Source organism: Rhamphochromis sp. 'chilingali' (genome assembly GCF_963969265.1).
Source record: "Rhamphochromis sp. 'chilingali' genome assembly, chromosome: 5".
NCBI lineage: Eukaryota > Metazoa > Chordata > Actinopteri > Cichliformes > Cichlidae > Rhamphochromis > Rhamphochromis sp. 'chilingali'.
The window spans coordinates 33,688,280-33,700,367 of NC_137932.1; the positions used below are offsets into that span (position 1 = coordinate 33,688,280).

General features: G+C 39.9%; 2 protein-coding genes across 3 annotated transcripts in view; both read left to right on the forward strand.

Annotated features, from left to right (window-relative positions):
- The window catches only part of nt5dc1 (5'-nucleotidase domain containing 1), a 92,899-nt gene extending 90,290 nt beyond the window's left edge, over positions 1-2,609 (forward strand). Inside the window, exon 12 of the mRNA XM_080882207.1 lies at positions 397-2,609. Coding sequence (XP_080738333.1) covers positions 397-509 — 113 coding nt within the window. The 3' untranslated portion in view covers positions 510-2,609. The remainder of the gene's footprint in view (positions 1-396) is intronic.
- A 627-nt stretch (positions 2,610-3,236) lies between these two features.
- The window catches only part of dse (dermatan sulfate epimerase), a 29,824-nt gene continuing 20,972 nt past the window's right edge, over positions 3,237-12,088 (forward strand). The window contains exons 1-2 of one of the 2 annotated variants that reach the window (XM_080882271.1): positions 3,237-3,428; positions 7,504-7,969. In XM_080882271.1, the coding sequence (XP_080738397.1) occupies positions 7,548-7,969 (422 nt within the window). In that variant the 5' untranslated portion in view covers positions 3,237-3,428; positions 7,504-7,547. Of the gene's footprint in view, positions 3,429-7,503; positions 7,970-12,088 lie in introns of those variants that run through there. The other variant, XM_080882272.1, reaches the window with a different exon arrangement.

Sequence of the window (12,088 nt, forward strand, 5' to 3'; positions counted from 1 at the left end):
CATGACTGCATCACATGACTAAAATGTGTCATTGTTTTCGAAAAGGCTCCGGGTTCACTGTCCACGCTGCGACGCGAAAACGGCGTTTTCTAATGTATCCGCTTTGGAGAGCGTTTTCAAAACGCTGCGTTTTCCTTGAACGAAAACGCTGTCTCAGTGTGGACGGAATGCCAAAACGGAGAGAAAAAAATGCGTTTTCAAATGAAAACGTATTAGTGTGGACATGGCCTAAGAGGGTCATGGACCCCCTACTGATCCTCTACCTAATCACAAGAGCCAAGGAGTGAAAACGGGTGTGGGTCACAATCAGCCAAGGTTTCGGGTGAACCCATTGTGAAACCAACCAATTGTGATCACTTGCAGCTGACTTTCCTATTTGATTTTTCCTTTTTCTAGATCTGCCTCTGGATTACAAGTTTCCCAGGTTTTCCCCTGATAAGCCCTGCACCACCGGCTATTACCCTAGACCCCCGGATTCTTTGCTGAAAAGGTGTGAGAGTATGTCATAAAAGAAAAGAAACGGAAAAATAAAATCCTCCCTTACCCCTTCTCAGGAGAGGAATGTTCCTCCATTTATGCCCGTAGTTCCCCACCTGACCCCACCATCATCTATGGAGCACAGAAAACGTCCACTTTTCATCCTTTCAGAGAAACCATGTGAATGTAAGCCACAGTATCTCTCTGTAATAATGCATACATTTGAACATTGTTTTGTGGTTTAGTGTACGTGGAAATACGACAAACTAAGTGTGTGAGCGTGTGTGTATCTACATTCAGTAATGATACGGTGTTCTTATTGTTTTATGTGTGTGAGGCCTTCTCTTATTTTCCTTGGTAAATTGTTTCAAAATCTGAAGAAAAATCAAATGTTTTGCCCTCTTTTTCCTGAAGTTATTACCTCAAAAATGTGATTGACTGTAAGCAAAACAGGAGTACCTATCCCTAAAGATCTGTTGGAAATATTGTGTGAGTATTTCTGTAAAACAGTATTATTGTGTAGTCCTCTCTTCTGGATATGGTTTCACTGTATGCATTTTAGTAACCTTAACACGAGATTTAAGGTCTGTTGTTCCTACTGTGTCAGTTTAGTGGAAGATGTTACTCTTCAGGTCATTGTTGCTAAAGAACTAGCACAATACTGTCCTTTGTGATGGTTGTTTCAACAACAAAAAAACAAAAAAGAAAAAATCACAACTTGGGGAAACAATAATAATATGACTGATGATGACTATGCTAGATGTTCTTTGTATTACTTTTGTTGCAACAGTGAAATGTGCTCTTTGAGTGTAAAAACGTGGACTTCTACTTGTGCTTCATTTGTATTCAGATTGAGGTATGCTTTAACCGACTTCTGAATGGTTATTTTGTCGGTGTGCATAGACAGGTTGTGCCATAATATTTAAGGAACACTCGGTTTGGGAAGACTCCGCAAAGTCACAGAAGATTGGCATCAGGTTTATCTTTGTGCATCCAGGAAGTGTTTAGCATAACTTAGTACCAAGTATCCCTGGTGCACAGTGAAGACCTTTAGTTGTTTGCAGGGATCGCAGTAAGCAAGACCTAATTTTGCCAGGGCTAAACTCTGTTTAATAGAATTTATGCTGGGTTCAGATCACTGATACATGAAAATAGCCAGACCAGAATGATCTTGAGTGTCTCACAATACTCCAGCAGAAGTACTTCTCACCTCTTCTGTAATGCTGACCCATAGCCCAAAGCACTCTTCCAAATGTAACAATGCGAAAAACAAGATAAAACATAGACAACCCATGCTTTTCTTTGGATATGATCTGTGTACTTTCTTTTTTCTTTTGTTAGCCTTCGATTCATGCCAGTTATTTGTTTCTGTTCTGGTGCATGTTAAAGGGTCTCCATTGAAGGGGATAAAAGCCAAATGTGAATCAGCTACAGTTTGTGAACACTTAGATTGCACGTGGTACCTTTGCACATGACTTTTCTATCTATCGTGCCAAATCGAGAATTCTTCCATGTCTTCTATCAGATGATTTAGCATCATCTCTTCAGTACAGTTCACTCTGTTTGGATTAATCATTTGCACAATTAGGGTAGCTATCATTGCTATAGGGAAGGCAGCAGAATGGCATGGAATTCATGAGGTAGGCCTACTATGTGAATTTCAATTCCTTAGGTTTTGTGCCAAAAAGTAGATGCTAGTTTGTGCTAACCTGGACCCCGACCTGTCTCTATGCTAACCTCACAAAGATGATACTGGTCTAAATCTTCTTATCTGGCTTTGATAAAGTCAAACAATAGGATTTCCCAAATGGCAAAGTGTTCCTTTACAGTGGCCATCATCTCACAAGTGAAGACGGTATATTTTGATAATGAACAGCATCCAGCTGGCAGCATGTAAGTGAGATTGGTCATCCAAAGTGAATTATTACTTGTGCTGTGTGTGCAAGTGTTTTATGCATACAGCTGTAGTGATTGTACTCTTTGTTTCTCATAGACCTGGAAGATTTGACATGCGCATTTGCCTTATGTTGGATTCATTTGTGCTCTTAAGTTCTTAAAACCACAGGGAAAGTTCACTTAAGTGTTCAAGTGTTGGAAGTATTGTCAAAGAAATAAAATGTTCTTTGATTTTCTTACAAGTTGTTTGAGATTTCTTTGCAAACTGACGACTTTTGCTGCACAGATTCCATTAAAATTCAAAAAAACACATTAGCACAAACATGATAAGAGCAGCTGAGTGACTCCAACTCCCATCTGTGTGGAACATCAGACAGCAGTTGGCTACTACTGCCTAAAGTCATATTCATAGAGTCTAGGCTGTAATCTTAATTTTTAATGCTGTAAAGTTGGGCGTTAACTAAAACCTTGACTTTAAATTTACAGAATGTGTTTTTTTGATCATTCCTTTCAAATGTATAACTCTGTCTGTAGCTATTAAACGTGGCTGGTTAGTCTTAATCACTAAACGCCTCGTGTCTCATATTTGATACATGACTTTTGAGTCTCCTACATCATCAGTGTGATTTTTTTCCCCCAGATATTGCAAATATTTTACAAATTTAAACTCACATATTTAGTCATTTTTTTGTCAGGAGATTCAACAGCCAATCAATTTGGGGGAAAAAAAAAGAATGTTCTGATTAAACTTACTATTTGAATATATATCCACGTTTTTCTTGCAGTTTACAGCAGCTCTGGTTTGGGGCTTTTCGTTCAGCCACAGTTCATTAGGTCCTCTTAAAGCTTCTCTTCCTGCGGCCCCTCCTCATTCGCCAGCATGACGCTGGCTCCGCACTCACACATACCTCCCTCCTCTCTCTGTGTTTCCTCTTGAAAAAAGGGGATTATTAAATTCTGCCTTTCAGCCGTATCAATCATCTTTTTGAAACCTGCTGCTGTGAGATGACAGCTGGAAGAAGTGACATACGGATTGTGAGCGCCGCTTCTGACAGGTAACGACTCTCCCCCCCACACACATTTGAGAGGTCCTTAAATCTTTTTGGTGGGCTACGCACGAACAAGGCGACTTTGTGCGTGGCTCTGGATTATCAGTACCACCGAAAACGAATATTTCCGCGAGTGTCGGTGCTATTGTGTTGATGGAGGGTGTTTCCTGAAAGCACAGCTGCTTGTGTCGGCTGGTTTTGGGGTTTAATGAAACGCAGAAACTCTTTGAGCGAGAAGTTAGCTTAAAAATTTTAACGTTACTTTTACCGTACCTTATTACCTTACAAACATGAACCAGAGGAGGCAGCTCAGCTTCATACCTGAGCGTGACCGTGGAAAAATACGGAATAAAAGTTATGACTGTTTTCTAATAATTTATTAAACAGCACGTCATTCTTGGCGTACTTCACACTGGAATTAGCTAGTGTTGATAACGAGCTAACGTCCAGGACTTTGTCTTATTACGGCTGTAAAGATGTGCTAAGGTAACATAAAAACAAACCCGAAAAAAAACCAACGTAATAAATATGAGAAAATGCCAAAGGTATCAGCCGGTGGAAAATTACTGAGCGGAGTAAAATGCTGCCAAAATACAAATGTGAGCAATTACATGAGAAGTACAAGCCCAACACTCAGGCCATGCCTAGTTTTCCTGTAAATTGGGGAAATTGTTAATAACACTGGAAAATATCTGTTAAGATGAAAGGTCTGGTATAATTTAAAAAACCTTCTTACTTTTCTTAAACTAGATCACTGTTACCAGGCTAGGTTTTTAATATGATCAGTGCAAATTCAGCTATATAACTTAGTTATATAACTTAACCTTTAAATAAGTCAATAAAAAATCTAAAATTATATTTATATTTTCGGTTGGAGACACCACAGGTGGCACTTCCTTTTGGCTTTACTCAGCCCTGGTGCTCTTCTGTTAGATGAACCTAGCCAATTCAGATGGCTTTAAAGCAGTGAAGCCTTCAGTTCAGAGCTCAGATTCGTTTCATATATTCAGGTATTATCACCTGATTTATCCATTGTTTTCTTAATGGAGAAATGTTTTTCTTAATTAAGTAAATCTACAGTAGTGATGTGTCGGTCGCGAACGAAATGGCTCTTTCGAGCCTGTGTTGTGCCAAAAAGTGATTGTCTGCCAAAAACTGAGTCCCAGTGTTTCTGTGTATTTTTTATGTGTAATATCTTTAGGTATGTTCGTAAATAGACTTCGGTGAACAGGGTTTACAAAGGGGTTATATAGAGAATTAAAAAATTATCCGTTTTTCAAGTATCTTTACAACTCTGTGTTATTGTACTTACATTATAACCAATCCGGTCCTTTTTCCCCACTTACAATATTTTTACAGAACTATTGTAATATTTGCTGCCATTTCTGCTGTCCTCTTGGCCAACTTACTCTTACAAAAGACATTTTAATGTTAATGAGATTTTTTTTAACTGCATAAATAAAGGTTATATAAAAGTCACTGCCAAAAACTGATTGCGGCTTCTACCTTGTTACACGAATGTTGTTTGTGGCTTAAGATGACTTTGTCATCCATAAGGGATGCATTTGACATATGTTTCACATAGTATAGCCCAACAAGTTACTTATAGCAGTTTAAATACGAGCAATCAGTTTTTGGCAAATACCGGAAATCACTTTTTGGCACAACACCGGCTCCTTATCTTTTTTTCACTTCACTCCGCACTGGGGCCGTGTGCTTGCGCTGGGAAGAGTGGGGAGGGCCGGTAGTTACACTCAGTAGTACAGGAACAGAGCAGGAGGGAGAGACAGAGAAAGAGAGCCAGGGACAACAACGTCACATTAGAAAGGTATAGTAGTCATCCGCAACAGAAAGTAGTTGTGGATGATTAAAGGATACAGAAAGTTTATTCATGCAGGCCTATATGACAGAGAATATGCATGTTCTTTTTGTTTTCATATTTTAATTTATATTTAATTGTGTTGTGGTTTGCAGTGTTTTGTGTTGTTTCACTTTAAATTTGTTTAAAAGGAAAAAGCTGAAAAATTAAATAGTTAAAAGTTGAAATGTGAATAGTTTGTTTTTGTATTATATGATTTATTTATTACATTTTATGTGGAGTGAATAAATAAAAGTATATTTACGGTGGACCTAGAAACAAAGCATGTACAAACATGTACAAACTCCAAGCAAGTACCAACGACCGGATTTGGTGTGTGATAGTAACAGGTAAATGAACAATTTTTAAAAAATTATTTGAATATATATGAGTGCTTGTGTATAAATACACAAACAATACACATATGCTTTCAATTGTGTAATTTAAGTGATCTAGGTAGCTCTGTTTTGGAAGTTCAGTTAACGCTAGAAATGTGTTTTGGAGTTTGTAGTGCTTTGTCTCTAGGGGCCACTGCATATATTTATATATAAACATATATAAATAAAAACACATTTTTTACATTAGTAATTCCTTTTGTGCATAATTTTATATTGTTGTTAATAATAAATTAATTAAAGCAACAAAACAACCTGAAGAGCCGGTTCGGAGCCGAAAGAGCCGGTTCTCTAAAAAGAGCTGGAAATCCCATCACTAATCTACAGTGATGTTAAATGGAGAGGGAAGGCAATCATCTCTGAAAAGCTGCAACCATGACATACACACCCCTCACCAAGGAATGATTATCCGTTAAAACAGAGGAAATAAAATATCTTAATCACTGTGTTCAATACACATTTTGCAGATTATGTTTTTACATTCAGTTACAGTAGGATATCTTAACTATCACATGCTTTTTATCCTTTTACAAAATAAAAAAAAAGTCATGTTGTAAAGCAGTGATAAAACATAGAAGTCAGAGCTCAGCTGCAGTCCCAGCCAATCAGCTCGTTTCATTCTAAGGTCATCCCGTACTAGTCGATGGCTCGGCTCATACTTTTCTACACATTCAATTGGCAAATATCATACGGGGCACGCTAGTTAACCTGCTCTAGACTGTACACATCAGCTGAGCAAGCCGCTTTGCAACCCACCTCTGCCCTCCTCTTTTCATCCTTTTTTTGACCTAATTTATATGAGAACTGTTGTCACTGATGCCAGCTGTGCTCTGTGCTTTGCTGCTGCCAAAAAGAAATAGACAGAAATAGCAGTGTTTAAACCTTAAATATCAACATAAAAGCATTATCATAACTATGTAATATTTTTTTTTGTATAATATGCCAATTGTAAACAAACATATAAAAGAATCTGCCAAATAACAATATAAATAATATTATTATCATTTTTTATTCTGGTAGCTCTAATTTTATAACAATCTTCTGTTGACTACAGCTGTCCTGACTGAGCCTGAATTTAATGAAAACCATAAGATAGAGAGCTTAAGAAAAAAAAAAGTTTTCTGTTCTGCTTGGTCCTTGGTATAAATCTTCCACCTTCGTGTTCACCACAGAGGAATGTGACGCCTCCTGAGGTCAAATGTCAGAATTAATTCCAGGAGGAGACTCAGTTTTACATTCCGGCTTGAATTTTCTTTCTTTATAAGATGCACGTCCACTTTCAGCCTGTTAGAACGGACTCCAGTCTAGACGTCTTTTAAATCACTACCAAATGCTTTTCCACTGGGGCTTTGCCAAAAGCTCCTCTAAGATCATGGAATTTACGCTCATGTTTGGAGCACAGTCTCACTGTAAAGCACACCATTTTGGTTTAAAGCGTGTTTCAGTGAACCAGACTAATGTTACTGCAGTAATGGGCCATTTATGACCTCTAGGGCCTGCTCCTCTGGCCTGGCCTGGGTGTGCATGGCAAGACTTGTCTGACAATAGCAACGCCGACTTAAATCCTGTGGGTTTAAGAGAAGGTAAGGCGGTGTTTCATGGAAATTTTAGGCTATTCTTAAATTCTTGGAAACGATAAAGTCCTACTCTATCAGACAGTGCTGATCGTTTCTAAACACTGCTGCCTCTCCATCAGTATGGAAAGGCCGGATCATCAGGCCTACAGCTGTATCTAATTATTCAAGGAATGCAGGGCTTTTGCGAGAAAAAAAACTCTGCAGAATATGGGCCGGCTTTCTCAAATCTTTCTCCCCCTTCCCCTTCTCAGCTGAGCTCCTTCGGCAATGCCACAGCCCAGTCTCCGATGAGAGGATGAGAACCTACACCCGCGGGGCGCCCACTGTCTTCTTCATAAGTCTTCTGTGGCCCCTGCTCTCTCTGGCAGCTGTAGCCGAGGTGGACCCCAGCGGAGGAATCCCCTTCATGGGGGGCAACTACAATGGTCATCCCATGCTGTACTTCAGCCGTGGGGATGTGGAACAGCTGCAGTACGCAGCTGCAGGGACTCACCAAGAGATGGCGAGACGAATCCGTGAGGCTGGGGAGACCATGCTAGAGCACCCCGAGGAGTACCTGCCCCCCTGGAGCCCGGCCGAGTTCAGCGCCCGCTGGAATGAGGTTTATGGAAACAACCTGGGCGTCCTGTCCATGTTCTGCCTGCTGTACCCACACAGGGCCGGGGCCCTCGATCTGGTCAAGGACTACATGGAGAGGATGGCAGCCCAGCCTAGTTGGTATATTTTCTGTTGTTTTTTACTTGTGACTGTGACTGTGACTGAAACTTTTTGTTTACAGTTTACAGATGTTACTCGATATCTCTGCCCCACCCCTACATCTTCATCAATGCAGCTTTAATGCTAAACCACTGCTGTCAGTGGCTTTTTAGTCAGTCCCCTCTCTGGAGTGTTCCGGTCCTTCTCTGTGGGAAGACTCGTGGTAAAGATGCATTGTGGGCCGATAAGTCTGTAGTCCAGGAAATATGTTTAGCAGCTGTTTGCCCAAACAACCCCCACCCTCACCCCAAGTGAGAGGAAATGAAATATTCAGATGTGGGCTGAATAGTTCAGGCCTGGGTTGTGACTGAAGCTCAGGGTCCAGGTGACCTGACAGGGACTGCCTCTAATTGTGGTTAGTTCTCCTCTGTATTGCATATCATCAGGCTAAGCTACAGTCATTTCCCTAACCAATCTTTCTTGTATTTCCCATGTTTTCAACTTGGTAATCCAGCTGTGGGAGCTCTTGCTTTAGTATGATGTACACTTCATCCTAGAGAATATGTTTCCATCATATGTTTGCTTCAGTTTACACAAGGCTAAGTAATTCTCAGGGAGTTTTGACACGACATTTGCCACCTTTGTATGGAACTTATGATTGTGTGGTTATGACATATGCAACCTCAGTGTTTGAGTGGCTGAACAGAGCTGCAGAGTATACACAATCAGTGCCATAGGGCTCATTATTATCGTTGGTTTGAACATGGCAGAGGGATTTTAGCTTTGCTGCATATCAGCACTTTGATGTCAAATTAGGTAAGAATGTATGATGATGACTATTTTGGATGTGCAAAGGAAACCACAGCAATGAGCTGTTTATATCAACTCTGAACACAGCATATATTATCTTAGGTGACGATAGGTTGCTACGTTCTTCAGGCTTTGAAGTTTCTCTAAGTATCAATTCAGTGCTTTTCACAGAGTTACATTCTGTTTGTTGCAGGAGCATTTTGTTTGAGGGTGAACAAAGCCAAATTCATCCATACTTCCCCAAACTAATAATTAAATATACATATTACTGTCAGTTTTTCAGGTAGAGGTATCCAGGTAGAGTTGAATAGCATTTTTCCCTTAATAAATAAAAAACAACATTTCATATTTACTCTAAGATCATCAACAAAGACAACTAAACGAGTGTGGCAAATTGCAAAAAATGAGAAACTAGGAGAGGGGAAATACTTTTCCACAGCAGTGTATCTGTGTTAATTTAATTCAGGAAGAAAACAAACAGAAACTATTTGGTCACAAACAGTTTTTAAGAATGATAACACAGCTAAATGGAAAAAGTACTCAAAACCTCTAAAATCCAGTCATCTGAATTTAGGCTTTAAATGGTTTTCTTAGCAAACTTAACTGTTTACTGCAGTCAGCATCTTCTTTGGACACTCCACTGCCTTCCTGCTACTGATAAACTATGTGACTGGGTCATAGCATTTATTTTTTATTCATTCGTATTATGATTCAACAGAAAGTGTGTGGTTTTTTTTTTTAAATGTCCTGTCACTCACCCTAAACCTGTTGTGGCAGATGGCTGCCTCTACCTGAGCCTTGATCTGTCAGAGGCTTCCTTCCTTCTCACTGTCACCAAGTACTTGCTCAGAGAGGGTCGCATGATTGTTGGAGTTTCTTCTGTGTCTGCTTTCTAATTTACAGTATTATCCGGCTCAAGCTCGAGGTGGTTGCTGTTGTGATTTAGCGCTATATAAACAAATTTTAACTAAATTGAACTTAATTTAAAATGTGAAAACAAAGTGATCTAAACTAATGTTCTGCTTAGTCCCAAAGTCGTTGTACAAAGCTATATTTCTTTAGCTCCAAAACCTCTTTCAAGTTTAATTATAACAGTCAAGACTTATTGGCAACCAAAATTCTCAGGGGTAAATTTAGACTAGCCACTCGGAAATGTGTCAGTCTAAAATCGAAATGATATAAACACATGCATGTCTATGTTTTTATTTTCCACCTCGCCACATTTCCTACTGTGAGAAAAACATTAGCAAGTCAGCTGAATTCATCCATTCAGCCAATGCCTGGACAATCCTCAGGCTTTTCACAGTCAGCCATGACTGAACTTCATGCCAGTAGCCGTGCTTCCTTATTTCCCTAACAATTCGATTGAGTTCAATGGCCATCAGTTCTGGCTGGCAAATGCAAAAAGGCTGAAAAGTGGATTAAAGTCATTCACCGCTTCCAATTCTACACACATTCTGTTTGAAAGACTAAAACCAATCAGAAGTGGTGCTTAAATACTTTCATATATGGAAATAGTGGCTTCACAATCTTGCAGGAGTCAGGCTCTCTACCTGTATAATATTTGTTAATCATCACCATCTCAGTGCTTGCTTCTCTTACATTTTCAAACAGTTTGCTCAACCTCTGCAGTTTTTGACTATTAATGGTGTAAACAGTGTTAATAAGCAAGATTTAAATCAGCAGGTCCTGCAGGAATGTTGGGAAATTCTTGTGTATAGTTTGAGTTTCCTTTTTTTTTACCAGTGGTTGGGGCGTGTCAAGTTATGTATTTCGGTAAACCAAAGAAGCTGGGGAAAAAGAAGACTTAGACTCGTTTTTCAGAGCCAATTAAATTGTTTGTAATGTTGCTGCAGATCACTTTGTCGATACTTGTGAGATAGTCCTCAGTAAATATAGGGTGAATGGAATAGAACCATGTACTTTTTTTTCTAGGGTTTTTAATTTATTCTAATGTATTCTAATTAGCCAAAAAGGTTTAGCAGGACTTACGGTGTGTTCACACCGAACGCGATGGACGCGAATAGAGCGTCAGGTTTACATGTAAAGTCAATGGAAAGGCGCGATGACGCGCGATTGCGGGTCCCGCGAAAATTCGGAAGCAGATTTGCGTCGCGAAAACGCGAAAACGCGTGAAACGCGCGTCAGTGTAGCGCGTCTGGCGCGTTTGACTCGCGAATAAAACCACGCGCGTGAGTTTTTGTGTTGCATTTTGTGCATACGCGCGTTTCGCGTCTACCGCTCGAGTTGGAAAAATCTGAACTCCAGCGTCAAATCGCGCCGCGACAACCAATCAGGAGCCTGGTGACGTGGCTGTTACCTAGGTCAAAGGGGCAGATCCAGCCAAAGCCTTTCATACTTCAATGGAGGGGAAGGCTAATCAATGCGGTAGCAAACAACTCGGAGCTGTACGACACCAGCTGCTTTCAGTACCGAGACAGGAATAAAAAGGACCGAGCTTGGAGGAAGATATGTGAAGAGATCGGGCAACCTGGTAAGTTCATTCATTTCTCTTTTGAAAGTTTTCACTGACCCGGGGAAGCCGCACAAAAGCTAGCAAGCCACCGCTATTTTCCCACTGACGTACAAATACCGTTCTGCTTTTATGCATGTTATCATTTAGGAATATATTTTATTGTTTATTAATAAACAGCACACAGTGGTCCCGCTGTTCATCCGTCACTGCTTTGCTTTTTCGCTGATTTTTTATTGCACAGTACAGCATTGCATTCTGCAGCCTGATTGACAAATCTCCTGCGCTTGCCAAATTTATCACGTTTGGTTTTGATAACCATCGCGTCCAATAGAAAAAACAGCACAAAAACACCCATAACTATGAGCCTCATTCGGAAATAGACACCTGCACCGTGAGGGAAAAAGGCGCACGAAAGTGGTGGGCAGATGAAGACAAACCGCGGCATAATAATACTTTTACGTTTTGCAATCTACAAAGGTTTGCACTTTGAGAATCAATTGTGAGAACTGTGACCAGGGGCTAGTTATTCTGAGAACCCCTGCAATAAATGAGGGACCACTGTCTACTCTACGATTATTATATCCAACCTGTTAACATTTAATACTGTATTGATAGAACCAACTGATTCTGCAGCAGAGCATCCCCAGTCCCTGAGCTCCTCCTGCTGCACCCACAGATATGTACAGCAAGCACTGATACCTTTTTAGTCGGTGGGATTCCCTTGTGATCACCTTTACTAAATATCTACAACCAATCTGATTATATCCTGTTATTGTTTTTTTTTTTTTTCAATGTTGAAATTAAAATCTAGTAGCAGCCTTCTCATTTCTTTGTGTTTTGTGCTGTTTTACAGG